The sequence below is a fragment of the Trachymyrmex septentrionalis genome, unplaced genomic scaffold, assembly GCF_001594115.1.
Source record: "Trachymyrmex septentrionalis isolate Tsep2-gDNA-1 unplaced genomic scaffold, Tsep1.0 scaffold16, whole genome shotgun sequence".
NCBI lineage: Eukaryota > Metazoa > Arthropoda > Insecta > Hymenoptera > Formicidae > Trachymyrmex > Trachymyrmex septentrionalis.
In genome coordinates, this window is record NW_017304758.1 from 3,025,073 (window position 1) to 3,046,489 (window position 21,417).

The 21,417-nt window shown below is 35.9% G+C and overlaps 1 protein-coding gene across 4 annotated transcripts in view; it reads right to left on the minus strand.

The window, feature by feature from the left end:
- The window catches only part of LOC108746010 (liprin-beta-2), a 141,806-nt gene that overhangs the window by 102,993 nt on the left and 17,396 nt on the right, over positions 1-21,417 (minus strand). The window contains exon 1 of one of the 4 annotated variants that reach the window (XM_018482475.1): positions 20,889-21,043. The exons of the other annotated variants lie outside the window; for them this stretch is intronic. Coding sequence (XP_018337977.1) covers positions 20,889-20,985 — 97 coding nt within the window. The 5' untranslated portion in view covers positions 20,986-21,043. Of the gene's footprint in view, positions 1-20,888; positions 21,044-21,417 lie in introns of those variants that run through there. 4 annotated transcript variants of the gene reach the window in all.

The following is a 21,417-nucleotide window of genomic DNA, read 5'->3' on the forward strand; positions in this document are numbered from 1 at the left end:
AGTTTTCTTTAAGCTTCCGATAATTTCATTGCAGAATTATCTCAATTAAAATTTTACCATTACCAAAATGTATACAGATATTAGATATAATATGCAACTTCACAAATTTTGTATTACATCTTTCATGCTAAAAATAATAATTAATTTCACGTAATTCTAAGATTATGAAAAAAAAAGTATTTTTAATATAAAAAAAATTAAAAAGGACATTAATAAAAATAAGGTTAGTTTGTATTTTATATCTCTCATCCTTCTATAAAGTTGAGCTTAGATTTGCTACTGGTAGAACATTACAGTTCGTATTGACGAAACTAATCCGATGGCGACAGGATGTTCAAAAACAATCTTCATTTTGCGAGAGAAGAGTCGGTCGTAATGTCTCTTTATTTCTCTCTCTCTCTCTCTCTCTCTCTCTCTCTCTCTCTCTCTCTCTCTGTCGCGAGGTCAAGAGTCCCGTAATCAGCATTCCCGAAGCCAATTTTCTCGATTTAAGCCGGTCCGCCCGCCGCAATCTCGTAAATCCACGCCAAGACCTGCAGCGGAGAAATTTCGGGGGATTTTCGTCGCGGGGATGAACAAATGACCTCGATTTAAGATACGTTTACACGAGTCTCATATTACACGGACGACGGAGACTGATAAGCATCAGCTTTGGACTTTCGCGTTCATGTTGAACGCTGTTGAAAGCACCGAACAAAAGATAATAAACCATACAAAAGACTCATATCTTAAATCGATTTTAACTAGTCTAGCAAATTAATTCTTGCAGCGTAATAATTGAGAGAAAATCTATTTTAAAAACAATATCATTCCCTTACTTCAAAACTGTACAACTTAAAAAATTAAGTTTTTCAGAAAAGAGGAAAAACTATTATTTAACTTTACTGTAAACATTCTTGACTAATCCTGACAAATAATTAATTTAAACCGTATACTTTCAGAAACGTGATCAAATGTCATTTTTGTCATTTCCATTTCATAACTCTTAAAAAATCACCATTTCCGAGACAATTTTGATATTCTGCAAAAGTATAACAACTCCAAAATAACTCATCAAAAATGACAATCAAAATATCATTAACAGTTTATATTTATATTGAAGTTAAAGTAACTAAATTTAAAACAAACGACTTCTTCTTTCAACAAATCTTAATTCTATTATATTGTTAATTCTAAACATTCTCTGTCGAAATGTTGTCTCCTTTTTATTTGCAAAAGCGATATAATTAAAACGTGTTATTCTTGTACAGAGTATTGTAATCCCTTAAAAAAAATATCAAGGACCACACAAGTGTTATTTGGCGGACAGACTATGAAATTGTAAGTTAGTTTATTTTTGATAATTAATAAAGTTAGTTTACTTTTAATAATAGAGTAATCTTTAGCTAACTCATTTAACGTAATAACTCAAAACTCACATTTTTTAGTTGTGTCACTTTTAATGTAAAGGAACGGTATAATAACGAAATTTTACGGAAAAAGATTTATGAAATACATATAAAGATAACATATAATTTGATATAATTTATAAATATTTGATATAATTTTAAAATAGATAAAAAATATTTCAAAATAAAGTTACAAAATAAAACATACCAAATAGTACGATAAGATGATTTTGTGAATATTTATATGACGTGTCTTTTTACATCTCGTTACCCTTATCGACTTTGATTATGTACCCCATCATACTATAAACTTCCCTACGGCAAAGATGTCCCCGAGTATCGCCGGCATCAGATTCGAGTGAGTATCCTCAGAGTGTATTTCAGGATCGCCTCTTCTAATCGCTGCAGAGGAGACGAACGCGTTTGGCGAAGGATTCAACCGAGTGGAAATCCAATAACAGATCTCTCTGCGACGGTAAGCACAGGGTGCTGCACCTCGCAAGTAAGGATCGCAAACGTGAGAGTGCAAAAGCGACGATCTGCAATGACTGCCATCGCTCCGGCGTGTTAATGAGCGCAGTGTAAAGGAGTAACGCGCTTATCCAAGCGATAAAAAATTCAATGAGAAGGTAGCTCTGAAGGAGTAAAATAAAGAGTCAGCCGGATATTAAATCGGTAAATCATTCGCTTCCGTCGTATTTATTCTGCGCAATTTGCCGGGAAAACGTGTCGCTCGATGAACCCGCTCTTTTCTTTCGCATCTCATCTTCGCATGTCCGCGACGCGAGAATTCAACCTGATCCTTACAAATCACTTCAATTTCAGGTAGAATAGAAAGAGGAGAGAGAGAGAGAGAGAGAGAGAAAGCAAAAGAAAGAGCTTTAAAATCGTTGGGAAAAAATTGGAATTCATCTTCGGAATACCTGAGTTATAGACAAAGCATATAATTAAGACGTCTGTATTCTATATAATGAAAAAAAATTAACACATTAATTTAAGAGCACAATAAAAATATTTTGCTAGTTACTCTACCCGTCTAAAAATATTACTACTGTAATATTTTTAATTTATCTAGTAATATAACAGATAAGAGAAAACTTCGAAGAAGGCTCTCGCTTCTGACTGCTCTCGAAGTTGCTCGGAGGCAATTTATTATCGACAGGAACAGCCGTTAGTCTCCGTCCACGACCGAAACCAGGGCGAACGTTACAAGCCGCTCCAATTTAGCTTCCAGAAGCAATCGATCGTTCGCGAAGCAACATGCTTCGATCAATCCGACACGATCGCTTTATCTTAATTTCCCCTTATTTTTTTATTTCACCACGCCGTACACAGTCGACGGTACTGGCCATCGATGCGATTTACTTCCAAACGAGCCGCCGCCACCGACTCCCTGATGGACGTCGATGAAACCAAATTCGGTATTTGCATTGGAATTGCCCACAAATGAATGTATTTTATTTCGAATATCATTATAACAATTGCATGAGCATATATGCATTGCGGTTACGATGAGGTCGGAGATAATAGAGTCTGTCATTGGTATACCTTTTAATAATTGTATTTAATATCGATATTTAATAAATTTAATATCCCCTTTTAATATATTTAATATCTTTATTTGATATTTTTGATAAAGTTTTTTGAAATTTAATAACACAGTGGAATGTATCGTCAAACAATAGTGGTACGACCATTCTATTGTCATGGCAAATTATGATTAAATCGATAATATTCATATTATAATATTAATAAACTTCATCAATCATATAAAATAAAACTGCATTAAGAACTAACTAATAAATATTTTTCGCGAAAGAGTAGATATTATAAACTACGTTTCTTACTAGAAACTAATTTCTTATCGTATCTGTTTGAACATTCATTTCTTCGATAATAGTTTTTTATTCTTCGATAATAGTTTTACCTCCATTTAAGCTACTATATTTAATAACTTCGGTATAATTGCTGTATTTTTTTTTAATTAAAAAATCGTTTTTAACACAAAACAAATAAAATAGTCATATTTAGCGCCAAATGTGTATTAACAATACAGTTTCGTGTCAAATTAAAGTGTAATTCCTTGTCTTAATTTGACGCTTCCCAACAAAAATGGCAGTAAAATTAGTCACTCGGCGAGAAAGGCGACGTTCATGAATATGCATGCTGCTTAAATTCTCGAACTACGTGTTTCATCGATCTAATGTATGCGACGATTTAGCAGATGGCGACGGTTGCACGCTGCACCGTCAGTCCGTACATAAAAACAATCAGCCTTTCAGTGGTACTTATTGATTTCTATACGTATTAATGTTACAATTTAGACAACAGACAGTAAAGCTATCGAAATGGGAGACAGGATAAATGATTGTATTAATATGACGTATCGAACAATCATTCGTTGACACGTATGTATTGAACACATTACATAAATATTGATTTTCAAAAAAAAAACCAAATCTGAAATCGATATTTCTTAAGTCAGTGTTCTCAGTCGCGACGAGGTATAAGATTTCTTCAAAAGAAAATAAAAAGACAATAATAAAAAGACTAATATCTGAGTGCAAATAAAAACAATCTTTTTATTTAAAAAATTTACGAAAATTTCACTTAAAAAATCTATTCCGTGAATATGAAATGTTATTAATTAAATATAATAAAATGTAATATAACTACAGTTTTCATTTATATATATATATAACCTGGAATGATTTTTTATTATATAAAAAATTTTATTTTAAAAACTGGCGCAATTACCGAAACAATTACCAAACTATTTGATGTGAATTTAATAAATTTCAGAAAATAATGACATTAAATTTGTACTTAAAAGATACAGACTTCAATATAGCCTTCAATAATACAATAGTACCGCTTTTTGCTTTACAAGTAAATATACAGGGCTCTACGAGCAATTTCCCGTTAATTATCGTCATTTGAATGAGGCTGTGAAACAAGAAGTTCATGAATAAATACAAAGATTCTTTAGAAATTCTGCTGCCATTCACTTTTCGCGATTCTTCGTTATTGTATTAAATTGCTTAATATTCTAGCATTTTAACAAGCTTACGAAATATATAAAACAATTTAAAAATAAATGAAAACAAATATCTAATAAGACTTATCAGCGAATTAAAATTTAAATAATCTAATTAAGGAGCTATGTGAGTCAAGCAATATTTTCGTATTTATAGAAATAGAATTATATTAAACAAGAAAATAAAAAAAATACAATCAAGACGATCAAGACAAAATTAAAGGTGAGAGGGAAAACATTTAACGAGAAAACATTTATCTTTATTTTTGTTCCTAAAGTCAACGAGTAATCTTACAATAGAAATCGAGAGACAATGTCTATATTCACAAGATTATTCCGATGAAGATCTATTCTTCACATTTGAAAAACATATTTTAGTTTAATTGTATGGAAAATAATTTCAAAGAATTTATACGTATACAGGTAGAGCCGCCATTAATTAAAAGAGCTAACAATTTCTTATATTTGTGGCACTTTAATATATTCCTTCGGAACAGTGTCATCAAGCTATGATCGTATTGAAATTTGAGTTCTCAAAACAAATTTACATTGTCACCTTTTTCACAACTTTTAATTTTCTAACCCTGGTAAAATTGAGGCATAGGGAAATGAGATGTAGGGATATGTAGGATGATCGTACTAGGAATCATCAATTGCAAGTCAATGTGCTCGCACATCCATCACCCTGTAAAACTTCAGATGGAAAAGAGATAGAGTTACCACCGTGATATCTGATAACAATAAATATGTTTTCAAAAACCAGCATATTTCGCTCATGCGATATATATACATAGATTCCATATTTATTTTATCTATAGAAGTTCTTATTCAAAATATAAGTAAATTATTAATAAAATTTATAACACAATTTACTTCGTTGTTTATTTTTGTACTGAGGATGGTCAAATGGTGACCGAAACGTCTACTATGTAAAATGTTTATTATTTATTGAATTATAACTTTTTGACATCTCTAGCGTGGCTGTATGCTCCTTTTTGCTTAACCTTCTTTACTTCGTTGTCTTTAATAGAAAATCTCTTTAATAAAGAGTCTCAAATCAGTGTACGTTTAGAGAATGTTCTAACTCATTTTCATCTTAACGAGCCTAAATTTAAGCATCACAATTCTCGTAAAGAACTCGTAGCCCCAATTGCAAACTCGTAGTAAAATCATCGGGGATGCTATATGCTTTCGGATTCACGATAAGCAGAGCAAACGTCATGGTGCTTTGATCAAAGGATTGAGAGTTCATCGTTGTAGTGCTTAATAAGCAATTTTCCCCAAAGAGATCTCGCGACACAGCAAGAGGGACCGAGAGAGACGAAAAGCCCCGAATATGTACAATTGGCCACCTCGATTCGCATACCGACATCCTCTCGTTTTCGTTCGACCGTGCGCTTTTCAGCCACTAAATAAAAAAAGAGAGACGGAGAGAGAAAGGGGTCGGAAGTCTGGCTCAGCCAACTCGAGCGAATCACCGTTGTCATCCCTTTATCGCGTGGTCGAATTCTCGACAATCCTCTCTCCTTCCAGTCAACCACCCCGAAGCCATCCCCTCGATGCACCCCCGCTTCACTTTCCTCCCATCACGTCAGAGTAAACAATACTCCGATTCTTTGTACTCCACGGAGAGCTCGCTTTCTCTCAAAGTGGATTCACGATGAATTTCTTTTTCGGGGGTTAAACGCACGCGGGTCGCACTTCTCCTCGATTTTCCCTTTCGCTCGCGCTCCGTCACCCCTTACCACCGCCAACCCCGTCCACCAGCGGCCGCCCTTTCTCATTTTCTCGTCAGTCGGTGGGACACGCAGCCATGTTGAATGTCATGGTGCAAGCGAGTACGAGCGAGGATTAGATTTTTTTAATACAGAAAAAAAGAGACGACGGAGAAACGATCTAAAATTCCAATTATATACAATCTTAAATATTTTTGCTGTGTAGTAAAAATAATTTTGTTATGTAAGAAGATGTATTTTCGCAAATGCAGAGGTCGAAATTGTTATTCGAAAAAAAAAAAACGAGAAAATATTTTTCGTACTGTGTGTCAAAACTCGTGGGTAAAAATCATAAATTGAACAGACCTCCGGAAACGGACAGAAGTTGTTTCGCACGTGAACCTATATTTACTTTAACAATATTTTCAGGGCACGATTCTCACTTCTTTCATAATAGATCGCTCGCACAATGGAGCAGCGAGCTGTTTTTTCCACTTTCTCAGTCATCCCAATTTCATAAACATCACGTACTCTACACATCTCAGTTACGCGTAATTCTTGTATGGAGAGCTCATGCATCTACGCACGTACACCCACACCCTGACAATCATTCATGTGTGATCAAATTGTTCACGTATAGTTTGCGTGGGTGTTGGTACGAGGGATAAAACGGAACGGTATGGCCGAGGAGGGCAAAGAGCGAAAGCAAGCAGGAGAGGCTCGATTCAGTTTGCGGGGTTGGGGTTTCGGTTTGGGTTCCCCAGCAGCCCCTCTTTACCCCAACACTCCCCCGCATCCCTCAACGCCGTCGCTTCGCTGCTGCTGCTGCTGCTGCTGCTGCTGCTGCTGCTGCTGCTGCTACCATTTCCCATACATACAGCGTGGCGGTGGAGTACGGCGTGAGGGATGGTCGTGGATCAATACTATGGCGGGTTGAGGGGGTACACGAACGACCATGGCACGCGCATACGCCGCGCCAAGCAGGGATGGATTTAAGGACGAGAACTCCCTACGCCAATTTATTTTCCGGCCGATCTTGTTGATATTCTCCTTCTTGAACTTTATTGTATAATAATAAATTTGCAATCAAATTATAAAAGAATATTTAAAGAAAGAGAAAAAGAGTGGGGGGGGGAAGGGAGAAAGATAAGTAACTTAATTGCACTGTTCTATCGTGAAAAGACAGCGTTCTTATTTGTACCGTAAATATTCAATTTTTATATAGTTTTATATTATATAAACCGAGTATTATATAGCGAAAATATTAGATGTTAAGGAAATGAAGTAACTTTAATTTATACTCCTCTGTTAAAAATTGAAAAGCGAAACCAGAGAATTATAAGATTATTAATCTTAGAGAATCACGAAATTAAATGATGTTACGAGAAATTTTTGCTCAGCAAAGCCCGAACGTGTACCTAAATCCAGCGCCGCGCGTGGGCGAGAAAGGGCGAAGAGGATGACGGAGAAGGGCGGTGGTGCGAAGGGAATGGAAGGTCGGACGGGAGTGGGCGAGCAGTACGGTTGATTTATTAAAAATGTAGTCGAGTGCAGGAAGAGTTTTGCCGATTTGGAGATGTGCGGTGAAATATTGCCGAGGCACCCGTGAATTACGACGGTTCGTCTGCCGAGCGAGACAGCGCGGCGCGCTTTAATCGGCACTCGTTAAGCGCGAGACTGTTGCATTTCTGTGCATGTATAATGCAACACTAGAAATCTATTCAATGTTCATTGACGTATAATAAATGCGCAGGAATTTCGAAAGAATTTATCGACGAATTTATCGCAGACATTAACGATAAGAAGACATCACAATACTACGAAAGTAACATTAGGAAGATATAATACGTAAAATAAAAGATAATATAAATATAAGACAGAAAATAAAGTAGAATACAGTCTTAAGAAGAAAATTTAAAGTTCCGCAATTTTATTGTCCCACGTATTACCTGCACAGCGGACAGTGATAAATTTTCAAAATGTAAAAGGAAGATAGAAGAATCTCGACGGGGTTTGGAACAACCTGTAGGTCGGAATGGTAGACCGAAAGTCGCGCAATTCTGCGGGATACCTGTGGCTCCACGCGACCATCGCCGCTCGATGCTTTTTCGCTTCTCTTTTTTCCGCGTTTCTCCCCTTTTTCCGTCGCTTCGTCTCCTTTTTTCCACGCTGCGTCATACCGGTTGACATTATCGTGAATATCGATCATAAATTCGGCTATATACTGATAACTCCACCCGATGCAATAAGTTTCAACAATACTTGTGGCAAATTTAAGGAACTTTAAGAAGTTAAAAATCAATATTTTCTTAAAGCCACCTCGAATTCTAGCATGAATATTACTATGAATATAACAGAAATTTAACATTATCGTATTAAATTAATACTTTTATGTATTAATTTAATATTATTTTTATACTTTTCGATAATGCACGATTTTAAAAGATATTATTATATAAAAGAAAAATTATATATTGCGATTAAAAATATTCTTTCTCCGTATAAATGATTCGCACAATACATAGAAAAATATATTTCCTCATGCAAAGAAAAGAAGAATAGATTTGCAAACGAGTTTGTAGGTATTCATACCTTTCAGATACGGATTTCACAATTCCAATTATTTCATGTTACCATGCTCCATGCACCTATGTAGCTGCAGCGATATTTCTTCTTCGGTAAAATGCAGGAATTGTTGAAACAATCATCGAGAGTTTCGTGCTTGTTCGAGCGCGTAAAAAAAGAAATGATGAATCGATTGCAAGTTGAAATCGTTTGGAATTAAAGCGCTCGTCTGTAAGCTCGCGTTATTCTTCGGACTTTCTTTTGTCGGCATGGAGGAAGAACTTGCGTTAGTGTGATATTATATTAGCGAGTCCCAAAACTTTGCCGGCAAGACCATCATCCGTCGTTCCTTCTTGAAAAAGAAAGTTTTAACAATTCCATGCCGAAAATTCAATTGAAGTTTGCTGAATGTAACGATTTGATTTATTCTTGCAAGGATTCGTCAAATTTTATTTAACGACATCGATATGCAAACGAATCAAAGTCTGTCGTCGCTCTAAGTGTCAGTCTGATGCAGTCGGTTATTTTTTTACACCGCACTCCCTTCTTTCTAAAGTGAAACAATTAATAAAACTAAGTACTTTCCAAGAAAAGATGAAAAATTATTTTTTAACTTAATAAAAAATGATTGACCAATCAAATAATATCGGTAAAAAAAATTTTTTTTTATTAACATAATCAGATGTTACTTTTTGTTTCAGAATCTTTAAAAAAACAGCCTTTTTTGTATTTAAGTTGTGATTTTTTTTTCAAACTTTTCTGAGTTATGTCACTTTTAAAATAAAGGAGTGATGTGGATGCATTCAAAAAAGTCTCCAATGAGTAGTTTTCTTCGTTTTACTCACAAAAGCGTACTGAACAAAGCCGCTAGTCTTTCATCCTAAAGGGAATTAATGGTACGCAGTCTTTTAAAAATTAAAAGATGGATAAATTAACCTTTATGTTAAATATAAAAAAAATATTTTTTTATTTTTACGTTTAAAAGCAAGCTTATATTTAAAATAAAATTGCTTTTAGAAAGTTCACAAATCATTTGCATTTACATTCCGGACCAGCATATACCTCAGCAGCGAGAACGCCGTATATAATTTCTACCATATTACATTTGTGATCATTGTAAACAATTTCAGCGCCAACAACAATCGCTGCTTTTAGTATACCCGACGTCGGGACGCTTCTGAAAGCGTCGCGAGTACCGCCGCTGGTATCTAGGCGCGAAACTTCCGTCTCAATGAGCGAAACTTTTAATTACTTCTACTATACCACGGGTATGTTTATAGAATATATACTGCGTCTATAATCGCGACCCGCGTAGACTGCTCAGGATCAGGATAAAGGGAAAAGCAAACGCGCTGGTACGTCGTAAAAGTTTTTACCGAAAAAATACATCTCGATACACCGCACATTATTACTATCGACAGATATGTCTCGAAATATTTATATGCTAGTGAATATTTTATTCTCAAAGCTATCTGTAACATCGTCGCAATATCCAACATTCCACCGCCGCATTTTCGAGGAAACACCACAGGGCGGAATGCAGATATGGACGATCGATGGAAAGTGGAAGCTGCTATCCTTTCTATAAATCGGACATGAAAAAGGATCGCGGGAAATAATACTTGCGGGCGTGAAGATGGTTCGAGGAATTCCGATAAACCCCGACTTTTCGATTTATGAAAATTTTAAATACATAATCGTGCGTTGTTATTGATGCAAATGTATCTTTACAATGTTTAATAAAACTACAATTTTGCCTGCTATGCAGCGCGATAAGAAGTAATTTCAGGAATCTTCCAGAGTTCTAGGAGCGACAATAAATTTATGTGAAAGTATTGTGAGATATACGCCTATACGTTGTGAGAGCTTAATTATAACGAAATTCTTGCGTGACAGGCATTGCGATGTAATGATTTTTTTCATAAAGTTTCACGCCGTTGGAACGCTCCTGGAATGGTGAACAATGTCACGACGCGCCGTGTCTGAAAAGCTCATCAACATGGCAAACTTTTAATTATTTTCACGCCGCTCTTGTTTAACATTTACACGTTGACGCGGCGATAACTCAGCAAGAAAATTATTGCATTTTTCTCGTAAAAGAAATTTTCCAAACTTTGAAAAGTAAAAATTTTTCACAGAAAATTAAATAGGAATTAAATAGAAAATGCTTTTATAATGAAACGATAAAAAAATATTTGTCAAAGTATAAAGATAACTATACATATATTACTTATAAAATATAAAATTTTTAAACAATAGTATATAAAAATCATATTTAATTGTATTACGGGAATAATACTTTAAGAAGATTGTACAGAAAAAACTAGTGGAGAGAAAAGTACGAAATGTTAAGCTTTCAACGTGAACTCTTCGTTACACAGTTCCTAAGTCTGAAAACTCCAAGTCCCATGTAAATCACTAACGAGGAGGTACTTTGAACAGTGTGTTGATACATGGCTCATCTGTTCTGTGAGTTTCCTTACGTGTCTTTCATTAATAAAGTCTCTTATCGTTAAGAGCGATGCTGCTTCTTATACCATTGCAAATCTGATGCGCGTTTATCCAGGCAACTCGTCTCTCGCCTCAACTAAGAGCCTGATAAAGTGATTCTCGTCTCATCGACAAAATCCCAAACTAAACCCTTTACGACATGTATTGCTATAAACCGAAAGCTATAAACTGATGGTGAGCACATACGGCGGTAATCGCGCGACTCAGATTTCGGTCCATGAAATTAATTACAGCATCTCTCGTAGATATTGATTATGGACGTTCCGTAGACATAACCGTATAATATCGTCAGTCACGCATTCGATGGCTCCGATATAGCCCATAATTATCACTGATCCTATCATTAGCAGTCAATTACTAAAACCAGACAATTGGATCAATTTACAAAAAAAAAAAAAGGACTGAAAGCGGAAACGAGAAAAGAAGACAGTAAACTTTTTTTCAAAATTTTCTAAATACGCTTTTCTATTACGCTTTATGCTTTTCCCAATAATTTGACATCTATTGTTTGATGTAAATTACTCGTAATTATAATTAATGCACACTATCCTTGTCAACACAACAGGTTAAATTTTCGGATAATGAAATATTATGTAATCGAATTAATCCGTCAATAAGCGTTGTTCTGACAATTATGAAAATTTGCCTCATATTCCCAGAATGTGGCGAAAAGCTCACCAGAAATTTCTCCCGGAATGCCATGATGTAATGAGCGAACGTATATAATCGCGGTACAAATTGCGAGCGCTGCACTGCTACGATCCCGGCACGCAAAATGCATGGAATTGCTATAAATTATGCGTATTAAGGATCTCTCTCGGGCATAACCTGGTCGTGGTGGTCGGACATATTTGCTTAATATAACGGTACCGACTGCTGTACCATCGTTTGCCATCGTTTCATGTGAGCTTTATGCCTAACGATCGCGAAATTATACAGTTGACACGACTTAAAATACGAGGATAGGGGCTTAACTTTGGACTTAAGGTAGTTTTATATAATTCGTATCAGTGTACCGGTTGACATACTTTTTAGAATGGATGCCGCGTGCGAAGGCGGACGGTTACCGATTCTACCGAGGAGACGATTTCGCACGACATTCTCCACCGAAACATTTTTTATCCCAAAGATGCTGCCCCCCTACTACGTCAGCAAAACGGACATTCCGTTAAACAATCGACGTGACATGACAAATTAAAAATATATTATAATAGATAAAAACATAATTAAATATATTATCCTAGAGACAGTGACACATGCTCTACACAAAAGCTCGTAGATAGTGTCGAGTGTTCATCCGTCAAATTGAAAAATTATTGTATTTTTTCCTCTTTTTTAAAAAACTTAATTTTTTGTGACACTTTTGAAATAAAGAAGCGATATATGTGTTATATATGACACGTTGTAATAATAATTTCCCATACAGCACCATACTTCTAAAGACGTTAATAAGAACATTTTAAGAATGTACAAATATTCTTTAATACGTTTTACTAATGTTGTGTGCTATCTAGGTTCTCATGTACTTGTATCAAATATACGTTATTTTTCCTCGTTCATAAACAAGACTTTTTTTCTTCTTTATTTCTTTGAATAATAAAATATTTTTATAAAAATACATTGTCTAAAAAAGTGAATCAGTGTATTATCACTGATTTCAGTGCTATGCTTATAACTGTAATATCAGCGAATATTTACTGTTTCTCACATAATAATACACACTGATTCATTTTTAGAAGTTATGGTTTCTACAGATTGAATCTGCAGAAAATCATAACTTCTAGAAGTGAATCAGTGTATTATTACTAAAAGCAGTAAATATTCACTGATGACTACGTCAGTTATAAGTGTAGCACTGAAGTCAATGATAATACACTGATTCACTTTTAGAGAGCGCTGTTAAGTTATAACACGATATTGAAAATAGATCGAATGTAATTTTGTAAAGTAGTGACATAGATAAAGACATCCACCTTATATTTGCATACAATTCGATTCGCATCCCATGCTTCAGATTACGACAGTAGAAATGTCGGTCTCTTTCTTTCGCACGGCTCGCGAAAATATTCGACAGGTAATCGATCAATTTGAAGGAAAACGTATCAGAGGGTGGAAGTTCCAATGTATAGAAACAATCGAGCCTCGCTTCGACAACAAGGATATTCCATCACGCGCTATCTCTATGTACGTGTTAGCGCTGCCATTGCGCAGCGTAATATATCTCGCATCGCGCGAATAAAGCTTTAATCATAAATTATGAAGTGACGCCGCTTAAATTGCACTGTGGTGAAAATTTACGCGATCTGATAACAGATATTGTGCCAGCTAGAAAGGACCCAGAGAATGAGGTATTTCCTACAAACCGGTAATTTCTCTACGTCCGTAAATGCGCATCGATAATGAAGCACCGAAATGAACAAAGAACCAGATTAACTGTAAATATACAATAATTCCATTTATCGTCTCCTTTTCGTGTGTAATATAAGCAAAATTAGTTTGTTGAATGCACGTGTTTCGCTTGTGTTCCGTTTTACGTGCATAATATGAATGAGAAAATATCCGAGTTAAAAAGGGAAAGAGTAAAAATGAACATATCTCTCTGATTAAGTTCTTAAAACCGTCTTAGAATTTTCGACAGCCAACACTTGAGCCAACGCAAACGGGATTAAAAAAAGTTCAGGTACAAACTCTTCGCTCACCAGAGAGCTTATTTCGCTTATTTCACAGAGAATCTCGGATAGACATAGTATCTGGAAGCTATCGATCGAAACGCGCGGGCAAGAAATTAATTACTTTTTTGCCGTCGAGCGCACCATACCTACATGCCCGTATCATTTTACAGCCGTCAATCAAATGCTTTTCCATAGACTCATTTTTTTTTTTAGAAACGCGAGGTCGTGTCAAGGATTCGGTAGACAGAATTCGGAAATGATGAAATTCATTATAAAAGATAACCGACAAAAGTAAGTACATTTAATGCTCACGAAGAACTTTGCATAAACATTTAGTGCGCAAAAAGAACTTCCTGTTTGAGAGAAGTTCCGTGATTTAAAAAAAAAAAAATCTGAGAACCACTGATGTCTAATAATTCTGGTTGTCGTTGAAAAATCCGGGAGTGAATCTGGCGACTATAAGGTTCGATTCGCATCGTTCGAGGACGAGGAATTTCACTTACGCGACGTTCCGTGGAATTCTTACGTAAAAGGAGCTGTCGTGATGGCTGGTAGTATCCTTCCGGCCGATTTATCGAGCCGACACGACGTCGGTCGTCCTTGCTCGCGTGTGTCGGGGTTGCGCGATGCATCGGCTCTCAGGGAGAAGGAAAAAGGGAGAAAGTGTGTATACCGTTGCATGGCTACATTGCGCACGTAACGCAAATGAAACTTAAATGAGTAACTAAATCCCGTGGATCACGCGAGCACCCGATCCCGTCGACTTTTATTGGCATTTTCAAAAATAAAGACTGGGAGTAAGCGCACTTATCAGAGGGCAAACCGATGAATCGCCAGCCATAAAAACGTAAAGATCCTCTTTTTGCCTCCTTCTCTGCCATTCGAGACGCTGCCGAGCAAACGTCAAATTATACGGATTTATCGCGGCTCGCTTAGCTAAACAAGCGTTCCGCTAACTGAATAAAGCTCCACTTTGATAATTGGCGATAGCGGTGCGAGCACAAATTCGCGGTCACGAGGCGGCAGTAAATCAACGTCGTTGTTTCGAGTAGCTGGCGATTATTATTATTGCCGAGCTAATAGCCGGATAAATAGCCTGAATTTCGCTAGGTAATCTAAACAATTATATCGTCCAATAGCGCATTCCCATATATTTAAATAGAAATGCAAAGCTGTAGTTTAACGATACGTATATGTATTTAGATGCATTTATTGTCGCAACGTTCAATGAAGATATTCATAAAGTGTCTTAATAATGGCTCTTTGGAAGCAATAACTACACTTTTCCATCTCGTAATTACGTATGGAAACCATTCATCTCACCGAGTGGCTCACCAAATCAAACATAACTAGCACCACCAGAGGAACGCGTATTGATAAAAGGACAGGGTGGGGCCGTGCAATTGAGAAAATTGCACTGGTATCGGTTTCACCCTCGTACTGTAGGGGGATTCAGACTGATACAAGCGGAGGAATCTTCCGGTTTAATGTAACCAATACTAGCACAATAAATTTACAATACATTTATATTCTAGCACGTTAAGAGTAATGGTGAAAGAGGATCGATTTTTAATAAATAATTCTATATAAACAAATTTTTGGTACACGGACGCTATTTAATTTCCATATGCAATTTCGGAAACTCGTCTAATTGTCCGTTCTTGTACTATCGACATGATCCTATCGGAAAACTTGCGCAATTTGTTGGATTTATCGCCCTGGTGTTCTTAATTCTCGTAACTTTAAATTTAGTGCCCTCCCTTTGAATTACCTAGTAAAGTCGACGTAAAATTAATCGAAAAAGATTGTGTTTTCAGAGAAATCACTAGCGGATACTTTACAGCATCCCCGTAATTGGATCTTCGTTTAACCTCAGAATTGTCACTCAGGTTTTTATACTCCGACGGCAAAAATATGTAAATAATTGTAAAATATTTTATATGGATATCGTTTAACATAGTTTCTTGCTATTTTATTAACTGTTTTTCATGTACTTTTAAATATGCAATTTTATTGAAAACTCGTAAAAAAAACGTTATATTAATTAAAATTTGTATTTTTTTGATATATCGCCATAATATATTACGCTATTCATTGTGCTTATACCGTTTAATATTTATTTTGTTTTCATTTACTTTTTTCAAAAAATTATGATTAAATCCATATTCATAATGCTTTTAAATAAATCGGAAAGTAATCAATACTATATATAATACCTTGTTAATAATAGTGATTTTAATTAGAATGTTAAAACACCCTGAAAAAATGATCATGTATAATGTAAACAAAATTAGGTTATTACTCCTCGGTAAATATTATACTCAGAAGAGTAAAATAATATTAATTTTAACTAATATTACATTAATAAATATAATCTGACATAAGCTCACTAAGATTTTTAAAGCAAATCTCTTAAAGATTAAAAATTGAGCCACTCTTTTTCAAAACTGGCACAATTTGTTCTCTTTAGAATGAGATTCTACTCCAAAGAATTTAGAGAGATAATGTACAGAACAAGATACACAATAAATACACAATATAATAATTATTTTTGTTTTGGAACAACATTGTTGTTTTCATTGATAATAAAAAGATTAATATAGCGTCTCTCTCTCTCTCTCTCTCTCTCTCGCTTTCTACATAATATAAGTAGACGTCGAATATTTTCAAAGCTGACGGAAATGCGCGCCGATAATAGTCTGCACCGGTTAATTCTATTTTCTGCACGTTAGCCCCGCGATTAATCATGTTACTCTGTATTGCTTGCAGCTGCTAATAATGGCGAAACGTGCATTCGTCGCAAATGAAGCGGATTACTATACGATTTAGCGAGATCTCGATAGAACGTCGAAACGCATTTGCCGTTAGAAACCGCATGACCGCAACGGTATCTCCTAATTATTCCAAGGTAATTAGAATATCAATAATTTATCGCGCCGTGCGCGACGATGCGTATTTGCGCGGTATTGTCATCGAGAAGATACAGAGAAATTGAATGATTTGAGATATACATATATGACGAGTTACGAATCACGATTCACTTGGTCGTCATCAAGTATACACGCGTTGAAATTCGTTATAGTTTGTACAAGGAAATCGGAAACTCTCTAACGATAAATTATGCAATAAAGCGTCGGTGCACTTCGCGTCGATGCATTTTGCAGTTGGCAAAGTAGAAGATAAATTAACCGCCAACTTCGCAAACTACTTCTGAACGGAGAAGAATGACGCCGGACCTTTAGAAACACTCGCAGCTCGTAATTTCAGCACATTTTACAATTGATAAGCGTTCCGCAAAATTTCCGCCGCAATTTCCCGAGTCACCATTGTGCCCGAGTGAAAATGACCGTCGGTCATTGTTCGTCCGGCAAAATCGGCTAATTTCATCGCGTTCAAGCCAGGCACTGCTAACGAGCTCACCGCGAAGCGTCTACCACGTAGATGGGACTACATCGAGGTCGACAATGTGAGAAGAGAATCATAAGGGTGCGGCTCGAAAATCACGGGTGTCATTGTGTAGCTCATGGTTATACGACGGCTTGTGTAATCGGCATCCCCGGTGCCGAGAACGTGGCCAATCAGGCACCATTGATTCGCCGGTTGGAATAGTATCCTGATCGTGCCGACCTAAGCCCGATACCGTGCCACCCTTGCAACGATCGGTCAATCTTCGACAGCGCGAATCCGCGTGTTTACCGACCCCGACCCGGGAAAATGTTTTCTACCGCCGTCGGGGGAGGAGACCCTAATCGTGTTTTCGATTCCCCCAATCTTCCCTTGCGAAGGGTGACAAAGGTCCCTCTCTAATTAATAAATCGAATATTGCGATATTATTGGACGCAAAAGCGGTGATGTTACGAAAGAAATGGCGCATAGCAACTTTGATCTTTGTAGAAGAAAATTTAACCCTAAAATTGCTATTGACATTGAGTGATTGACATTCAGTGAATTTACGTATCAGTAGCAATAATATTGGTACATAAATTGCTACTGATACGTAAATTTTATGTATAAGAAATAGGCCACTCTAAATTAATATAACACAAGTTTTTCATTACTTTCGGTATGATGAAATATTCATAACCTAAATCTTTGTAAACATAAATGTAATTATTAAAAGAAAAGAAAGAATAGGTCACACCATCAAATTCAATTTTAAAATAATACGAAGTATGTAAGTTAACTGTGTATGTGTCTTCTCATGATATTTTAAGTAAAAAGTATACAATAGTACCAAATAACTCAGAATCGCTTATTGCGTTCTCTGTTAAAATGAAATCAAGGAAACCTAAATCTTTTCCCCGAATTTGTCTTATTCAATTAAAGATTCGCAGAGCAATAATCTCGACGAATTACATTTTTCTCCACTCACATCCCCTTGAATACGACCCTCAATCGTTCTGTGCCGTCATAGTAAATTGTGAACGGCTCTTCCCCCGCCTGGCTAGGACCAAAAGCCGCGACGCGCGCGCAGAAAACGGGATGTAGTTAATCGACAAGCTTTTGATGTCACTCGGATGAGTAGAGTTCGAATTGTTTCCAATTGTTTTCGATTTGCCTATCGATGGCGTTACGCGGCTCATGGGACGGTTAATTGCGCGTGGAACAGATTTGCTAATCAAAGCGAGCGCTTGCTGTGCACCCAGAGAAAGGTTTCTTCAATTCAAAGAAATGTTTCTTTACTTTCTCTATACGGTTAAAGAAAAAAGTCAAATAAATTTTTTTATTTAATTTCAAAAAATAATGTTTAAAAATCAAAGAAATTTTTTTCTTCAATCGTATAACGAAGAAATTCATTTCTTTCAATCGAAGAAACCTTTCTCTGGATGTGATGCACTTGCAAGTGCATCAACGTATGCGACGATTGCAGAAATTATTGATGTAAATCGTCTTACTCAATCACTGCTTCTTACATATTATTTACAGACGTATTTTCGTTGATTTGCGAAAATCGAGATGAAAAGGCGAAATTCTCTAATGGTACTCAACTATGATTTCGACGCGCGTTAAAACCGATCCGCTTTTCTGCAAACAAGGAACAGGATTAAAGGGCACAATGATAAAGACATCAAATAAAGCTGGCTCATTATTTATGCTAATGCCATCAGAAGGGTGTAACGCGAAACCGTGGAAACTCGTTTCTCGTCGGTCACATATCGCAGTGTAGTTACGCCGGAAATCTTTCATTGTGAACAATTTAGACAATTCGACGTTGACAGGTTAGATTTATAGTGGGCGTTATTAATTTGTGCGTTAACTCTCGACACCTTGGAAATTCAACCGAGTTTTTATCAACACGCGCGGTGCTCTGACCTATTTCGTTTCACATGTCAGTCTCGCAAACCTATTCCCGCGTTATAATTTCAAGTAACAACCCAACGATATCACACATGAAAGGATTAAGTCTTACAAAAGAGATTTACATATTTATGCCATTCGTGTTACGTTAGCGTGACAGAAAAATATTGATATATTTTTATAGAAGAATAAAAAGAATAAAAAATAAATTCAAAAGTATCACTTTTGAGTACATTAATATTTTTTATAATCATATGCCATGGAATAACATTTACAACATGCAGCATAGCACTTTTTGAATTTCAAATACAGTGTCAGCTGTTTAGCTGAAACTCTCGTACTAAGTTTTAAAATTCCAATTTTATTTTAAGTATTTAGCTTAATCTCTCGCATCAATTTGTGTATAAAGTTATGCAATCATCATTTTATTATACTTGCAAAAAGACTAGAACATTCATACTCTTTATATACTCCGTAAATAGAAGATTCCAGAATGTAATTCGGATATTCCAAACTGCAACAATAATAGCGAACGAATGGCAAAGAAAATGTAACAGAAGCACTAATCGTAAAATTTTTTTTACAGATCAAGCGATATGCGGTGAAAATTATACGATGCTGTATCTATACGATAGCTATAAGGTCTGCTCTCCGCTAACGAAGCCACTTCGAATCTATTTCCGTTTCCATTCCAACGCGACATATTGTCCACGCCGTAATGTCACGTCGAGTGTGTTTTCAGCAAACTGCATCAAACAACGTCGTCTCTTGAAGCACGAAGCAGTCTCAAGAGGCATGCGGAAGCGCGTTTGAACACGAAGGGAAATGACGGCCCAGTTTCTACATGCACGCGAGTCAGAGACAGATGGCTAGCTTTAACCGTGCAATAGCTTCGTAGTTTAAGCACGAGTCTTCTTTACGTTAACGACAACGCCAATGCGAGACAACATATGTAAAGTAAGCGTAGTTTTTTTTTTTTCAATAAAGTTCTCTCTATCGATTTAATGGACATACATTCAATTTAATAGACGCTAAAAGAAAAACCTACTATGTGGTATTAGCCCCACTGATTACGAGTATAAACTTCAACTCTTTAAGAGCTTAATCCTTTTAGTATTTTTAAAAATAGAAAATGTTATCTTGCGAGAGGTCAAATCTGATGCAACATATGTAATATCTCTTAACGTAAAAAGATAGTAATTATTTTTCATATCAGAAAATGTCAAATATCACGATGCAGAAGCATGATGGAAGATACATATACTAATAATATACATATACTAATTAAATTTTATTTTACTTAAATTTATTAAAATAAAAATATTTAAAACAATAATTTCTTATTAAAGATTCTAGTAAAGATGATTAATTGCATCTAAAGTAATTGTCACAAAAATGTGTTAATTATACAAACTATATCACACTTCTCATTAATGTCCTCGGCAATGACCGCGAAATAAGGTTATCAAATGATAATAATGTAATCGTAAAATTATTATCTATATTTGTACTAAAATGGATAATGAAATCATAATTATTAGTCATATCTGTGTTCAAATATTAGACATAATTATTTCGTAATTACTTCGGATAGACTCTTGTGACTTTACAAAATCTTTTTTTTAATACAGAGATGAAACATTTCTTCTTCTTTTACAAATTTTCGGAAAAGAATCGATCACTTTAAATTACACGCACTCACCGAGATTCGATACGTTCGCGTAAAGGTAATAAAGCAGCCAACGGCACCATTGAAACAGCCTGACAGCCGAATGCTGAAAAACGACGAGCTCGATCATCGTATAGACGTAGGTCGACGATCGACTTCGGCTTCGAGTAATGCGATCCGCGCATCGACGATCCGCGTACTGAAGTGGCCCACATTTTATAAACGCCAGCATATCGCGTACCACTGCATAATATGTGGGGACCATCTAACGAGAAAAGGAGAATGGGAACGAGAGTGAGCGAGAAGGAGTATAATTCGTGCTCGTCTCCCCTACTTGAGTCCGAACGAATGACGCCATTCATAATTAGGATAAAGATCCGGATGCTGACTCTCATGCCCTTGGACTTATACCAACAAATATTGTATATAGAAGGGACTATAGATATATTTTAGGCGTAGTGACGCCACAGTTTAACAGTTAGATCTTTTATTTAAAAAATTTATAATAATTTTGGATATGACGCGTGACCTATACATAAATTCTATCGTCTATTAACGTATA